Source organism: Chaetodon trifascialis, chromosome 9 (assembly GCF_039877785.1).
Source record: "Chaetodon trifascialis isolate fChaTrf1 chromosome 9, fChaTrf1.hap1, whole genome shotgun sequence".
Classification (NCBI taxonomy): Eukaryota; Metazoa; Chordata; class Actinopteri; order Chaetodontiformes; family Chaetodontidae; genus Chaetodon; species Chaetodon trifascialis.
In genome coordinates, this window is record NC_092064.1 from 727,182 (window position 1) to 742,818 (window position 15,637).

The 15,637-nt window shown below is 41.8% G+C and overlaps 1 protein-coding gene across 10 annotated transcripts in view; it reads left to right on the forward strand.

Annotated features, from left to right (window-relative positions):
* The window catches only part of fat3a (FAT atypical cadherin 3a), a 319,263-nt gene that overhangs the window by 282,874 nt on the left and 20,752 nt on the right, over positions 1-15,637 (forward strand). For all 10 annotated transcript variants that reach the window (XR_011602462.1, XM_070970149.1, XM_070970154.1 and 7 more), the window contains 5 exons: positions 817-1,059; positions 2,928-3,174; positions 8,640-8,793; positions 11,532-12,229; positions 14,074-14,187. Coding sequence is in view for 9 of the 10 variants with exons in the window: in XM_070970149.1 (XP_070826250.1) it covers positions 817-1,059; positions 2,928-3,174; positions 8,640-8,793; positions 11,532-12,229; positions 14,074-14,187 (1,456 nt within the window). In the remaining variant the exon portion in view is untranslated. The remainder of the gene's footprint in view (positions 1-816; positions 1,060-2,927; positions 3,175-8,639; positions 8,794-11,531; positions 12,230-14,073; positions 14,188-15,637) is intronic.

The following is a 15,637-nucleotide window of genomic DNA, read 5'->3' on the forward strand; positions in this document are numbered from 1 at the left end:
AATAGGGATGAAGAAGACAATACACAACATAACATGGAAAATAAAACCACTAAATAATAGTAAGAAAATACATTTAGAAAGAGACTACATAATATGCATAAGGTCAAGTAAAATACTACAATAAAATAGCAATGAAATAAAGTTGAAATATACAGTGAACATAGAGTGCATTAAATTAAGTAAAGTACAACATTTTAAAAGAAGTCCAGCCATGGATTAGCGTAATCTTTGGGGTGCAATGGACAAAGGCTGCCTGCTTGATTTTCTTTAGGCTGGGAACCTCCACTAAATCAGCAGCAGATGGTCTCAGTGTTCGTTAAGATTACAAGGAATTTAACAAGGTTGCTTGGTCTGAGCCCAATAAAAAATAAATACAAAATCATGTGCTTTTATTTTGAAGGGGATTTTTCTTGCAGCAAAGTAAAGTCTATTCATTTCGTGGTTTGTCATTAAGGGGTGATGGTGGGTCCCAAAGCCATACCAGTTGAGAAACTCTGCATTAAAGGCTTTCTTTACATGGAGGACCTTAAAATCAATTGTAAATGTTATGGTCTTCATACCACGTAACCCCCTTCCATTCCACATTATAGACTACATTCCCCTCCCCCCACCTCAATTCAGCAGGACCCGCACAACCCAGTGCAGGTCTTGTGGGGTTAGGGTTAGGATAAGTCTCCAGGAAATTAATGTGTAACATTCCCCAAAGCCTAACCTGTGTGTGTGTGTGTGTGTGTGTGTGTGTGTGTGTGTGTGTGTGTGTGTGTGTGTGTGTGTGTGTGTGTGTGTGTGTGTGTGTGTGTGTGTGTGAGAGAGCAGTTGGAGGAGGGAAAGCTGTGGTTCCAGCTGGCCTGTGGTCTTGGCAGTGGAGGTGGTGATGGTCCTGACATGTTGGGCATCTCCGGTCGTCGTATTAATGATGGCAGCTGGCACACAGTGGCACTGGAGCTGAACCGCAACCTCAGCAGCTTGGCCCTGGATGACAGCTATGTTGAGCAACGCCGTGGACCATCAGTCATACAACCACTTGCTCCAGACAGAAGCATCTACTTTGGAGCATTGGTCAGTTCATTAGTAGTTTGTTTAATATAGGAGGGTGTCAAATGGTACCACAATGGCAGCCACGTAAGTGATCCTTAGCTTTTGGGCATCCAGAGAACATAGCTTAATATCTAAGTGGCAATAATCAGGGCCCTAGCAAAAATTGTCATTTTTCAAGCAGGAGACCAGATCCAGGTGAGCTGAGAGATTAAAATGATAAAACAATGTTGACTCTTGACCAGGGGTTCTCAAACCTATCACTCAAAGGTCCGCACCTGATAAGAGGTCTGGAATGATTGGCAATAACAAAATAATATTTAATCAATCAATTCATTAAGATAACTTGTGATTGGGCCAACACAACACTGAGGCAAATGAAGCTCAGACAGTAAGTCCATATTTTATTTCTGACTCAGACATATTCTTACAGCTACATTTACACATTCACACACACATTTAGAGAAAAGGAGACAAATTCTGTATCTGCCATTTAGGAGTTGAGAGTGAATTCTCCGGTGCAGCACTTATGTGTGAACTAGGCAGTAACAACACGCAATACTCTCTCCAGAAGTTAATGTTGCTATGCCAACTATGTCAACTAATATATAATAAGCTATATTAAAATCGCATTAATTTGGCAACAGGATCGCTGTGAATGATCTCCAGCTATACTGTATATTCAATGTCACAAACAAATTATTGATCAATAGAAAATGTATTTCAAAATAGATAACATTAACAGTTAATAATGTATTGTAGCCTATTTATAACACAAGGGTTATGGTTAGGCAGGATGATCACTCGATGATTAATCTAATTTATATATATATATTAGTGCTGTCAATCGATTAAAATATTTAATTTAATCTCATGAATGTCATAGTGAACTCATGATTAATTACAAATGAATCACACGTTTTTATCTATTCTAAATGTCCCTTGAATTTACCATGGCTCAAGCTTTCCTTTCTTAAGTTTCTTTTGAACATAATAGCATCCATATGCCTCTGTCGAAAGCCATCCATTGTTGCCTGGATTTGACAAGGAGGCAGCGGAGAATTCACATTAGCTGTGTGTTTGGCCGTCAAGTCATATTTACAGACTGGATGTGCCACGGTGATAATTCAGTTCACATCGACAATACACACAGATAACTTTGATCTTGTCAGTAGACCCATCGGGCAACTTTCTGAAAATAAACTTTCCATTCAGAATCTTGTTCACATCCATTTCGGCGTTTCGCACTTGACATCCACACAAACCAGTAGCCTACTCTTTCACAGCTAGCAAGCAGGCAAGACCAAACACGTGCGTGGGGCGTGCCAATCGTTTTGTTTCCAGTTTACAACTGGATCCTGTAGTTTTTCTTATGTTACTACAAGAGTACTAGGTCACAAAGAACGTTAATCTCTTGATAAAAAAAAAAGACGCCCTTGAAATTGCGCATACACACACACACACACACACACACACACACACACACACACACACATATATATATATGGAGAGAGAGAGAGAGAGAGAGAGAGAGAGAGAGAGAGAGATCTCGAGTGCCCAACTTTTGCATGGTGCCCCTTTCCTTTTTTCAATTAAGCCGTAACTATTAAGTTATGTTTTACATCACTAAATGTCCTCACAAATACAGTGTGTGTGTGTGTGTGTGTGTGTGTGAGAGAGAGAGAGAGAGAGAGAGAGAGAGAGAGAGAGAGCCTGTGTGTGTGTGTGTGTGTGTGTGTGTGTGTGTGTGTGTGTGTGTGTGTGTGTGTGTGTGTGTTTCCTGGTTCTTTTTCTTCTTGTGAAAAAGAGTTTGACTATATTTTAGCCGGTCTCCACCTGCTGAGAATATCTTTGTAATTCTGTGGATTAATTTTTGACCCCTCTCTCCTCAGGTCCAGCACCCCAACTCTCGCAGTCTCATGGACTCTCGGAAGGACCCACGGGTGCTTGAGGGTTTCCAGGGCTGCCTGGATTCAGTCATGCTGAACAACAATGAACTGCCGCTGCAGAACAAACGCTCGCGCTATGCAGAGGTGGTTGGACTGACAGAGATGAAGCTGGGCTGCATCCTCTATCCTGATGCATGCCTGCAGCAGCCATGCCGCAATGGAGCCACTTGCACAGCCCTGCCCTCTGGTGGTGAGTAACAAGAAATACAAACAGCACAGCTTCTTCACACTGAAGGTCCTGAAAACTGAGGCCTGCATGTATTTAATGGCATATAAATTATCAAATTAAATGTGCTAAAACATTTACTTAACATTTTAAAGGCATTTAAAATGTTTAGTAAATGTTTTATTTAATTATTAAGTTAAATTGTTTGAAAGTATTGAAAGTATTCATTTTCATTTATTGCAGGTTCACGTTGATGGGCTTATATTCAATGAAAAAATTCATGTATCACAATAATAATGTTTTTGAGATAAAATATCTTCTTTTGGGGGCTTTTCCAAGAAAATCTTGATATATGTGATTGTTTGCGATATTATCACATAATTAGCATATATATGTATAGGTATATATCTGTCTATATATACCGTATATATGTGTGTGTGTGTGTGGGGGGGGGGGGGGGGTCGGTGCATATATGTGAGTGGTACAGTCATCCTCCCCACACTCCGAGATTGGGTACCAAACCCCAGCAACCGACACCCTTAACATATGGGCAACTGACCTGAGATTGAAGATCATTGCTAAGCAAAGCACCAGGCATCCTCGGACCCAACGACCACAACTGAGTGATAAAGTTCCTTCTGAAAGTCTGCTTGAAAATGTGAATGTGAATGCAGGACTACAAACTATCCCTCCCAGGGCCATTACAGAGACCAATCAGCTAATGTACACCACCGCACCAGTGATTCTAGAGACACTTGGGTATAAGATGAACAGCATCAACAACCATAATGACCAATACCTCTCAGTGAGAAGGAGGCTAGAGGCCAAGATCAAGGCAACACGGAAAGGGAATAGTCAACTCTCAGAGCTCCAGAAAGATGTGGGTGGAAGAAAGGGACTCCTCCTCAGCCAGAGTGGCTACGGATACTGGTTCCACCTCCTCTATATGGATGACATCAAGCTGTATGCCAGAAATTAGCTAGACATCGACTCCCTGATCCACGTCTCCAGGATCTACAGCGACATCATCAGGATGTCATTCCGACTACATAAATGTGGGCTGATGGCATCACAGAGAGGAAAGATGGTCGGAAACACGTGGATTAAACTACCAGAAGCCAGCATTGAAGATGTTCAGAACAGCTACAACTACCTTGGGATTCCACAGGCAAATGGGAAACATGAGGAAGCCACAAGGAAGTCAGCCTGCAGTCAAATACATGCAACAAATAAGGCAGGTCCTGAAGAGTAATTTGAATGGAAAGAACAAGGTCTGGGCTATCAACACATATGCACTGCCAGTCATCAGATAACCTGCTGGTATAATCATCCAGCCAGAGGAGGAGATAGAGCCACTGATATCAAGACAAGGAAGCTCCTCACCCTGCACTGATACTGTACACTAAGCAGGTGAGCATCAGAGCCACACCCAGGACGAAACAACTAAGATCCAAGAATACATCCTGAAGATGGCCCCCAAAGATGTGAAACAATCTGTGCAACCTGTGCTATAATCTGTGCAATATTTCAGTACATAAAAGTCTGTCGGTACATAACAGCCTGTAAATACTATTTTCCGATACATAACAGTCTGTAAATACTATTTATAATTTTTTTAGGATGACGTTTCTCTTTCTATCCCATCCTTTTGTATATACTTGCTGCGTTAACATGTTGCACTTGTTGTCTTTTAACATTCTATTCACTTTATTGATGCTGCTGTGAAATTGGAATTTCCCCTCGCGGGACGAATAAAGGCATATTGAATTGAATTGAATTGAATTGAATTGAATTGAATTGAATTGAATTGAATTGAATTGAATTGAATTGAATTGAATTGAAGATGAGCTGGTAGGTGAATACCTTAGGCAACAGAAACCCAATAATGAGGAGAGGAGGACCGACTATCATGGAGGGACAATGAAAACAATGAAAAGGCTGGACTGAAAGACAGCACAGGAGCACTAATCATGGCTGCACAAGAACAGGCCCTCAGTGCAAGATCAATAGAGGCAGGGGTCCTCCACACCAGACAGGACCCCAGGTGCAAAGGTGCTCCTGAGACAGTTCAACACATAGTAGATGCTGGCAAGAAAAGTATACATGGAATGCCATAACCAAGTGGCAGGCATGGAGTACAGGAGCATCTGTACTGAGTATGGGCTGGAAGTTCCAAGGTCAAAATGGAAGACACCTCCTAAAGTGGTGGAGAATGACTGAACCAAGATCCAGTGGGACCTCCAGATCCAGACCGACACCACCCTCTTGCCACAATCTGATTATTACTCTAGATCTCAGAATCAGAATCAGCATTCCTTTATTGATCCCCGAGGGGAAATTGTTTTTTGTACAGTGCTCCACACAAAACAGAATTACAGATTAGAATAAAAAAGAGAGAAAGAACAAGAAGGAATAAATATATATATAAAGGCAATATTAAGAAACAGAATATTAATACTAAAGATATATGTAAATAAGAAATATACAACACAAATTAAGAAATATACAACACAAAATATGCAACACAATGAAATGTACAGTAATAAAAATAAGTAATATACTGAGTATATTGGATGTGCAAAAAAATGTGCAAAATGGAATCAGATGTGCAAAGTGAAATTGTAAAATATACAACAGAACAGACCAGACAGTGACAGTGAAGTCCAAGGGCCATTCAGAGGGAGGAGTTTTACAGGTTAATGGCCACAGGCAGGAATGATTTCCTGTATCGTTCAGTCCTCAGTTTTGGTGGTGTTAGTCTCTTACTGAATGTACTCCTGTGCCTGGCCAGCACATCATGAAGTGGGTGTGAGACATTGTCCATGATAGTCCTTAGCTTATTCAGCATCCTCCTCTCTGACACCACCGTCAGAGAGTCACACTCCATCCCCACAATGTCACTGGCCTTGTGGATCAGTTTGTTGAGTCTGTTGGCGTCTGCCATCCTCAGCCTGCTGCCCCAGCACGCAACAGCATAGAGAATAGCACTTGCCACCACAGACTCATAAAAAATCCTGAGCATAGTCCGGCAGATGTTGAAGGACCTCAGTCGCCTCAGGAAATAGAGACGACTCTGGCCTTTCCTGTAGAGAGTGTATGTGTTCTTTGCCCAGTCCAGATTATTGTCAATATGAACCCGCAGGTACTTATAATCCTCCACTATGTCCACAACGACCCCCTGGATGGAAACAGGAGTCACAGGTGCCTTGGCTCTTCTCAGGTCCACTACCAGTTCCTTAGTCTTTGCCACATTTTGTTGCAGATGGTTCTGCTCACACCACGTGACAAATTTGTCCACAGCGGCCCTGTACTCATCCTCATCGCCTTGCTGATACATCCAACTATTGCAGAGTCATCAGAAAACTTCTGAAGGTGGCAGATCTCTGTGCAATAGCTGAAGTCCGTGGTGTAGAGGGTGAAGAGGAAGGGAGAGAGAACAGTCCCCTGCGGGGCCCCAGTGTTGCTGACCACAGTGTTGCAGGCGCACATACTGTGGTCTGCCAGTCAGGTAGTCCACAATCCAGGACACCAGGGGGGCGTCCACCTGCATCGCTGTCAGCTTGTCACCCAGTAGAGCTGGACGAATGGTGTTGAATGCACTGGAGAAGTCAAAAAACATGACTCTCACAGTGCTCGCCGGCTTGTCCAGGTGGGCGTAGACACGGTTGAGCAGGTAGATGATGGCGTCCTCAACTCCAAGTTGGGGCTGATAGGTGAACTGGAGGGGGTCCAACAGTGGCTTGACCAGGGGCCGGAGCTGTTCCAGGACGAGTCTCTCCAGAGTCTTCATAATGTGGGAGGTCAATGCCACAGGTCTCTAATCCTTTGAGTCCCTGGGCCGTGATGTCTTTGGCACAGGAACGAGGCACGACGTCTTCCACAGCATGGGGACCCTCTGGAGACTTAGGCTCATATTAAAGACATGTTGAATAACTCCACACCTCCACACACTCCACACATCTGCCCCTGATTCACTAAAAAATTTCATGTATGTCAGTCAATAAAAGAGCAGGCTAACATATTCTTATTTTACGAAAATACTAATGTCTGCTCGGCCGTGCCCCATTGGCGAAGGGGACCTGACTTTGTGCTGTGCCTCCGCCGTGCTGGCAGTCGAATCGAAAATAGAGCCCACTGTATCCCAAGTTTAATAGGGATTAGTTATTAGCTAATATATTTCTTTCTATTTAAGATTTTGTATTTTTATTGGTACATTTATTTAAACAAATTTGTATCTGTCAAACAAAGACTTTGATCATTTGTTGACAGTGTTCATAATTTTCACTTCTGACAACCATGAGAATAAAATATTAGGTAATTAGTTAGTGATTTTAGAAATGGGGCAGGGATGTGTGAAAATGAATTAATGGATGCATTAAACCAGAAAAAACTGGTTCAATCCATATTGCAACTGTCATCATAAATGACAAGGCAGGTGTTAATAAGATATCATGTAGAGCCAAACTAACGCTCTAAGCCCACTGATTCTTACTGAAGATGTAAATAAAAATATATATTTTCCCTTTTTAAATTTCCAAAAACAGCCGGTCACTGTAGTTTTTAGCAAATGTTACTCAAACAGGAGTAAATAATGCATTTGTTGGTGACTATTTAATGTTTAAAGGACTGAGTCAAAATAAACTACAGTCTGTGTGTTCATAATACTCTCACTCCAACAGTGTGGCTCATTGATATGCTTTTCATAGTTTTTGGAGAACAGTGCAGCTCTATGGCTATGCCAGACTGTCCAGTTGTTCTAACAACAGCTCCAGATGAACAGCAGCTGATGGCTGACATCACCACATTGTGTGGGGCTTACACAGTTCTCAGCAGAACTTTGTGCGTTTGTTGTAAGGCTACAGTCCCAGATGGTCTCACTGAAAGCTGCTGTAAGACTTCCCACATGCCACATGCTCCTCATTTATATTGTAATGAGCAAACCATAAGGGAAATCGTTGCAGTCCACAGTTGTCATTTACACAGTGCTGTGGAAAGGTTAGTGTGTCTCAGATGTACTGTGTACACACAATAAAAAAAACATGCTATTTTTTTCTTTTGTCTTTTTTTGTCTTTTGTATGTATTTGTGATTTAAAGCTGAGTGGTTTTTTTTAGTGTTTTATAGGAGTGTGTGTGTGTGTGCGTGTGTGTGTGTGTGTGTGTGTGTGTGTGTGTGTGTGTGTGTGTGTATGTATGCGTGTGTATGCGCGCGTGTGTGTGTGTGTGTGTGTGTGTGTGTGTGTGTGTGAGAGAGAGAGAGAGAGAGAGAGAGAGAGAGAGAGAGAGAGAGAGAGAGAGACAGGGAGGGGCGGGGGACAGAAAGAAGGCAAGATCGTGGATGTGGCCACACAATGTATCAATGTCTATGCGTGTCTTCATTTTGCTGTGTGGGTGTACTGGGGTGTGTGTGTATGGTTTGGCCAGGCAGTGCTGTAAGTGCTCTGAATTTTTAATGAAGCCAGTCTCATTGTCCTTCGTGTCTGTCTACCAGGGTTCTCGTGCAGCTGTAGCCCCCAGTACACTGGAGGGCGCTGTGAGATGGAGATAACAGTGTGTGTTCCGAACCCGTGTCAGAATGGTGGCGCATGTAAGCCCATTGGCAATGCATTCTTCTGCAGCTGCAGGAGAGGCTTCAAGGGTCTCACGTGAGTTCTCAGCCAAACACACACACACCTGAACTAAAAGTCCTCAAAGTGTCGATTCATCCAAATTCTAGAAAAATGTATTTTGTTACATTCCCTTATTTATTCAGGTTTGGAGATCTATTGGATTTGGTGAATGGAAAAAAATTCCTACCTCTGAGAAAATATTTCTTTTTCAGTTGAGTTTATTAGGATGGTTTCTCTCCATAGTTGGAGTTTGACAGTATATTGCGGAGATATATACATATATATATATATATAGTGGCATACAACTGTTTGGGCACCCATTGTCAAGTAATATTGATTAAAATATAAAATAAATGTGTCATCTTTAACTTTATGCTGTTTGGAAATTAGACCATCTTTTACACACTTTTGCAATAGCAATTTCGATCAGATGTGCCCAAACTTTTTCATGCCACTGTACAAGTCATGTACAAGTGATATAAAAGTCATTATGCATGATGGGGTTGTGACCCAACTCTGGTTTGTATCAGAGTGATTAGTTGCACATTAAAATTCTCAAGTTGAGTTGGAGTCGGAAGTAGTGCCTATTAAAAATATGAGTAAAGCAGACATTGTACCTGTAGAACCTTTAAGCTTTTTTAAAGTGGGTGGCTGTAGCTCAGGCAGTAGAGTGGTAGTCCACTATCAGAAGGTCAGTGGTTTGATCCCTGGCCCCTGCAGTCAACACGTCAAAGGGCAAGATACTGAACCCCAAATTGCTTCCATTGCTCTGCCATCGGTGTGTGAGAGTGCATAAACAGTTCTTGCTCCTGATAAGGTGGCACCTTACATGGTAGCCTCAGCAAACCAGGGTATGAATGGGTGAATGCTGCCTTGTGTAATGGAGTCCATTTACCATTTCCCTTAAGTAGGTTTCAAGTTAGAAAATACAGTTTTTTTTCTCACTCTGACAGTCAAGCTTATTTAGCACATTACTTATACTGACACACTGCAACCCCCAGAAATATGTATCATTAGCTTTATCCAATCATCATGTTTCTCTTTATAAGATGTAATACCAAAGTCTGTCAGAAGAGAAATCAATGCAGAAGTTTTACAAGTGAATCATAATCCTCTTTTTTCTATCTGGAGAATGCAAGGCAATGAACTGGCAAGCAGCAACTTAGATCTGAACACTTCCCACACCACAATATGCATCATGTCTCTGATTCTCTACCTACTATGCACCCAGCAGGGCTTGCGGACAGGCAAACCAGGCAGTTGCTTGGAGCCCCAACCACTAAAGGGGGCCCTGCCACTTATTTAGAACAACGATTATTGATAGGCCTGGACCTCACTTTGAGAACCACTAATCTATTTTTTCAGTATTCATCTCAAATATCCCAGAACTTGTGCATTTATGTGTGCGAAAAACAAATTTGCACCGGTGGGGTGGGGGGGCCCAGGGATTTCTTGCTTGGAGCCCCAAGAGACCCGAGCAATGCGACTGGGTGCACCCTTTAAAGTCGTAACTTTTTTTTGCTCTTCACTACAGCAGCCTGTATCACCTAAGACAAACATACCAACAGTATGATGCTCAGTCTGATGATCTGTTGGTCCTTCAGCAAAATCCTTACTTTGTTCTACTTTGTAAACTTTCAATTCAATTATTACAGCTTTGTGTTGAAGGTTGACTCTCTGACCCTCTGCCCATCTCTGACTTCGATGATCAAGATCTCTGAGGGAAAGGTTTGCTGTTGGTCTCCAAATGGTCCCCCCAGTGAGACCAGGTTTTGGTTTAGATCACTGTACAGGCACAGTGATACCAAACCATCAATCACAGTGAAGTTAAATATAGTCACTGCACCTAACTGTTGTTTGCCAAGAAATAGTTCCAGCACCTAACCCTCCTAAAGCAACAAATTGCCATTTTGCCATTTCTGTTTCTGTAGGGATTAAACAAAAGAGACATAACATTTGTGAGATTTAGAGGCGTTAGTGGGTATATATGGAACTTTGGACAGTGCTAGGCTAGGTAGCTAGACTCCCCATGCTAAGCTAACCACATCCTGACTCCAGCTTTATACTTGCATAGACATGACCATCATCATCATCATCATCATCATCATCATCATCAACTATTATCTCAACTCGGCTCATCTTGGAAATAAAATATATTTCCCAAAATGGATGGAAACAGAGACCAACTAATATTCCTGTGGTGGAATAGTACTATCAGGCCAGGTGTGTGTTAGTTAGTTGGTTGTAATTTGATGAAACTCAACTTTATTTAGGAATGCGTTTCATCTGAACACAACATAATAACTGAAATAATGAAGGTCTAACAACTAGATTTTGACACAGAGATGAGGTTAAAGAGGTTAAGAACATTAAAAAAAAATCTCTTTTTTTTCATGGATTGATGAGCAAGAAGTGTCTTTTCCAAAATCTAGAACAGACCACTTTCACCAGTGTATTTCAATCATTTCATCCCCCGCCTCCTCCTGACACCTGACCTCTTTGAATTTGTTAAAGGCTAGATTTCACTGCAAACTGTGCTGAGATTCCACATGCAGCAGTTTAATCATACTGAAGACAAAGGGAGTGTGTTGTGAGCCCACAAATGGATTACATCTTTTGCAACCTATCCTCAGAACATTTCATCTTATTCTTGCTCTCTGGCTCTTGGAAAGAAATCCATCTGGGAGCAGGTAACTGAGCAATCCAATGTTATTCATTCACTATTATCTCATACCAGTCTCGTGCACTCTTTCCTTCATATCTCCATCCTGCAGCTGTGAGGAAGATGTTAATGAATGCGACCGCAGCAATCCAGAGGGTGAGTGTGAGAACAGCGGCGTCTGTGTTAACACTCATGGTTCCTTCTACTGTAACTGCACAGCGGGCTTCGTGGGCCAGCGCTGCAGCCTACGGCCCGTTGTTGTTCCCGACATGCAGGCAGGTCATGCTGTGGTTGGTAAAGAGGAGCTGATCGGCATTGCTGTGGTGCTTTTTGTCATCATCACCCTCATCGTCCTCTTCATTGCTTTCCGCAAGAAGGTTTTCCAGAAGAACTATTCACGGAACAACCTTTCTCTGGTCCAGGACCCAGCCACTGCAGCACTCCTCAACAAGGCCAATGGTGTTCAGTTTAAAACCCTGCACTGCACACCAGGAGACCCTCTCACCCTTTACACAGAGACAGTGGTTGGTGGGGGTGTGATGATGGGACCTCCACAGGTACCTGTTAGGCCCATGGCATACAAACCCTGTTTCCAAGGAGACCCACGGTCCACACTGGAGAAGATGGTGGATGGGCGCAGTGTGGAGCATACAGAGATGAGCACCTTTCACCCAGAGTCCCCAAGGATCCTGTCAGGAAGCACCAGGAGGGGAGTGGTGGTGTGCAGTGTCGCCCCCAACCTGCCCCCAGTGTCACCCTGTCGTTCAGACTGTGACTCCATACGCAAGAGCCCATGGGACAGTGATGAGGGTGAGTGTGTGTTTCTTTCCTACCTGCTTAAGTGAAATCTTATAGTTAGAATAAGTTAGGATTAGCAAAGTAATAGAATGGAGAGATAGAGTGTGTTTGTGTGAGTACTATATTGATTCAGTATTTGGATTTTGGAGGTTATTTTTCCCCTGTATCAAACACATGATATTCTACAATCCAAAAAAGGAATTGTCAGTTGGAACTGAAGTTACAGCTTTTTTGTGTGTCTTTTAGAGAGAAGTGTTAGCAGCATCCTAGCAGCTCTGTTTTGGTGTATGGATGGCTACAAAATACTTTAAATATAATATTGATTAACAATATTGTTGTCACATTCTTTCCCTATGTAGTTCATTAAACACTAAACACTGCTAATAATAACTAATAATTGACTGGTACAGTCTGACGGGACACTTAAATTTACCTAAACGATACAACTACGCAGTGCAGACTCAACTACAACCTGAAAAAAAGATAATAATTCATCCCCAAAGGATATTTTGTGGCAAGCATGCTCAGAGTACATGGAAGAAAAAATTATTTACAAAGAGTAAGAAGATAATTATGCAACGTTTCTGTGAAGATTCTCATTCATCCAGGTTGTGGTACTTCTGGGTGCTTTACAGAGGCAATTGGACTTGCTTGAAGTTCTAGAAGATGTTTCGCCTCTCATCCAACAGGCTTCTTCAGTTCTAACTGAAGCAGTCCACCTACGTCTTAAGAGACATAAGTCAAAGTGGAAAGATTGTCACTGAACAGAGGAGTTGGTCTATGACAGCACTTATCAGCCACTTACAATGCAGTCCTGAGAACCAATCTCCCCCCTTATATGACAACATGTTATCACACTTAGATAATATAATGACAACAGTTCCATTTGCTGATGACACTAACTGGAAATGTTGCAGGTGTACTGCTCTTCATTTGGTCAGTTCCTCAGTATGTCCCATCAAACATGTCTGTCTTCTCTATCCTTCAAATGTTATCCTCTTAACTCACCCATTTCAATAGCAGGAACTCACATGACAGAATGGAAGTAGCAACATTCATGCCAGATTGTTTATGAAGCTAAAGGAGCTTATTTGTGAAGACGGCATTCATTAGTCTGTATCAGTTTTTTTATGATGTCCACAAATTGTCAGATTGAGTGGACTTCTGTTTTAGAAATCACTTATCACATAGTTAACAGCTGCATAGAGAAACAAATCACTCATTTTTGTCTGTTGTAGTGAAGAGGGGCAATGCAAAACTACACAATCAGATAACAGATTTAACTGATCCACTGAATGTGCTTACATGAACATTAATGACTAAATGGGTTGGAATACTGACTGCTGCCATGTGTCCTTTCATTACACTATCTAAGGCAGATCACTAACAACAAACCTTAAATTCTTAAATTTGGTTTCCATGGATATATACCTCAATATTCTATGTGATGTTTTTAGTGACATTTGTATTTTAGACATATAGACAGAAATACAGTTTTGTTGAATTTGACTGATATATGATATATGATAGATGATATATCGTTACTATCTAGAATAGTGATGGCAAAATTGAGCAAACAAATTTTCACAACTATGGTTTGTGAGGCGAACATCATTTACAGGAAATAGCCACAGTCTTTTCAACATAAGCTGTCACCTTCTCTAGCCTACTTTGCTTTTGTACATTGGAAAACTAAATACCAGTGGAAATATATTATTAAGGGTGTACCCTAACACCTCAGACTGGACCTGAGTAACTTTGATATATTAATAACTAAATCTGATATGTACAGTCTGCTTTACATTTGTGTTTGTTTTGTAATGTGGCCCTCCTGACTCACTGACCTCTCCTTGTAGGTAAAATGGTTGACATGGCAGAAGAAGTAACATGTTTCTCAGGGAGCAACAAAGGCAGCAACTCAGAGGTCCAGTCACTGAATTCCTTCCAGTCTGACTCCTGTGATGACAATGGTAAGACACGATCCTGGCACTGACAGCAAGAGTGTTTCAGAACTCTCAGAATATTCCAGATCCATAGTGTTTCAGTTCATTTAAATTTGGTTATTTTAAAATTATTTGTTTGCTAGTTGGTTACACTGGGTGTTTCTTTCATGAATTTGAACATTGAAAATTGGTGAATTTCCTCATCAATCCGCATGCAGAATCTCTGCTATCCTTCAGATTTCAGCTGGTGAATTATATGGACCAACTTTCTACAGCATTTGCTTCTAAAATGCTGCATTGGTTGAATCCTCTCAGAAAAAATATATGAACAAGATCTGAATAAACCAGTAAGATGTACTTGTATTTTTCTGTTGCATGCAAGAACCCATAAGGTCTATTTTCTTTATCCTGCCTTATGTTTCCACTGAGTTTTACAAACCAGAATTCGTCAGATACGCATCAATGAAAAGGCAACATTGTATGGTGACACAGGGATCATGGTCATCATATCTATACAATGTAAGTGGGTGAGTGAAATGCAGTTGCAGGGCAGACAGCAATGGGAAGCAGTGGGACGGCAGTGGTGCAAATATAGATTGTCTTTATATATTTACATGTGATAACGTTTAAAAGTCAGTATTGTTAAACAGAAGATCACCACCTGCAGTGGGGGTTTGACAGAAAGGAACACGGAGAGAAGACCAGACCAGACCAGACCAGCTCCTACCCAGCTGACTAGCTGTAGACAAATGCAGAATATTGCAGCAAAACACCTGCTGGGTATTCTGAATCAGAGTATCCAAATATATTCTAACACACATCTTTGTAGTGGCTAAACACCTTATGCTGAATTAATGAATTAATTATGAGGTTTGCCGTGTTACAAACAGCTGAGTTTCTTTCCCCTGACAGTATGTGGAACTTTGATTTAATACCACCTCCTGAGCCGGGCAGAAACTTTTACTCCCCCCTCAAATTCTCCCACATGGTGGAAGTTGACCTACAGAAGACACAATAGCAGGATGTTTGACAATGTCTGCACCTTAAGTTACAGTTTGTTAAGTTGCTGTTGTGCAGTGATCGTAAACTAGCAGCCCATGGGTCAAATCCAGCCCACGAAAGCTTCCCACCCAGCCTACAGAATATTGATGAATTCAGAAAATGTGCACGTTACATTCCTCAGCACAGGAGGCCCTAAGAATGAACACCAATGAGCACGTTAACCCTTGGTGACAGCCCAAAAGTCCCTAATTCACAGTTCACCCATTCTACAGAATTGGATTTTTTTGTAACTCCATCCTCTCTTCTCCATGGATCCACCATCAAACTGCTTGCTTCCCAGCCCCGCCACGGAGCTGACAGCAGCACTGGCAGGATATGGGAAGAGTTGTTGGAAAATCACTAAGCTTGTCTACAAGACACTTGGGTTTTTTTTGTTGGCCAGCTGTTATATTTAGTATTTTTGTCCTGAAGAGGG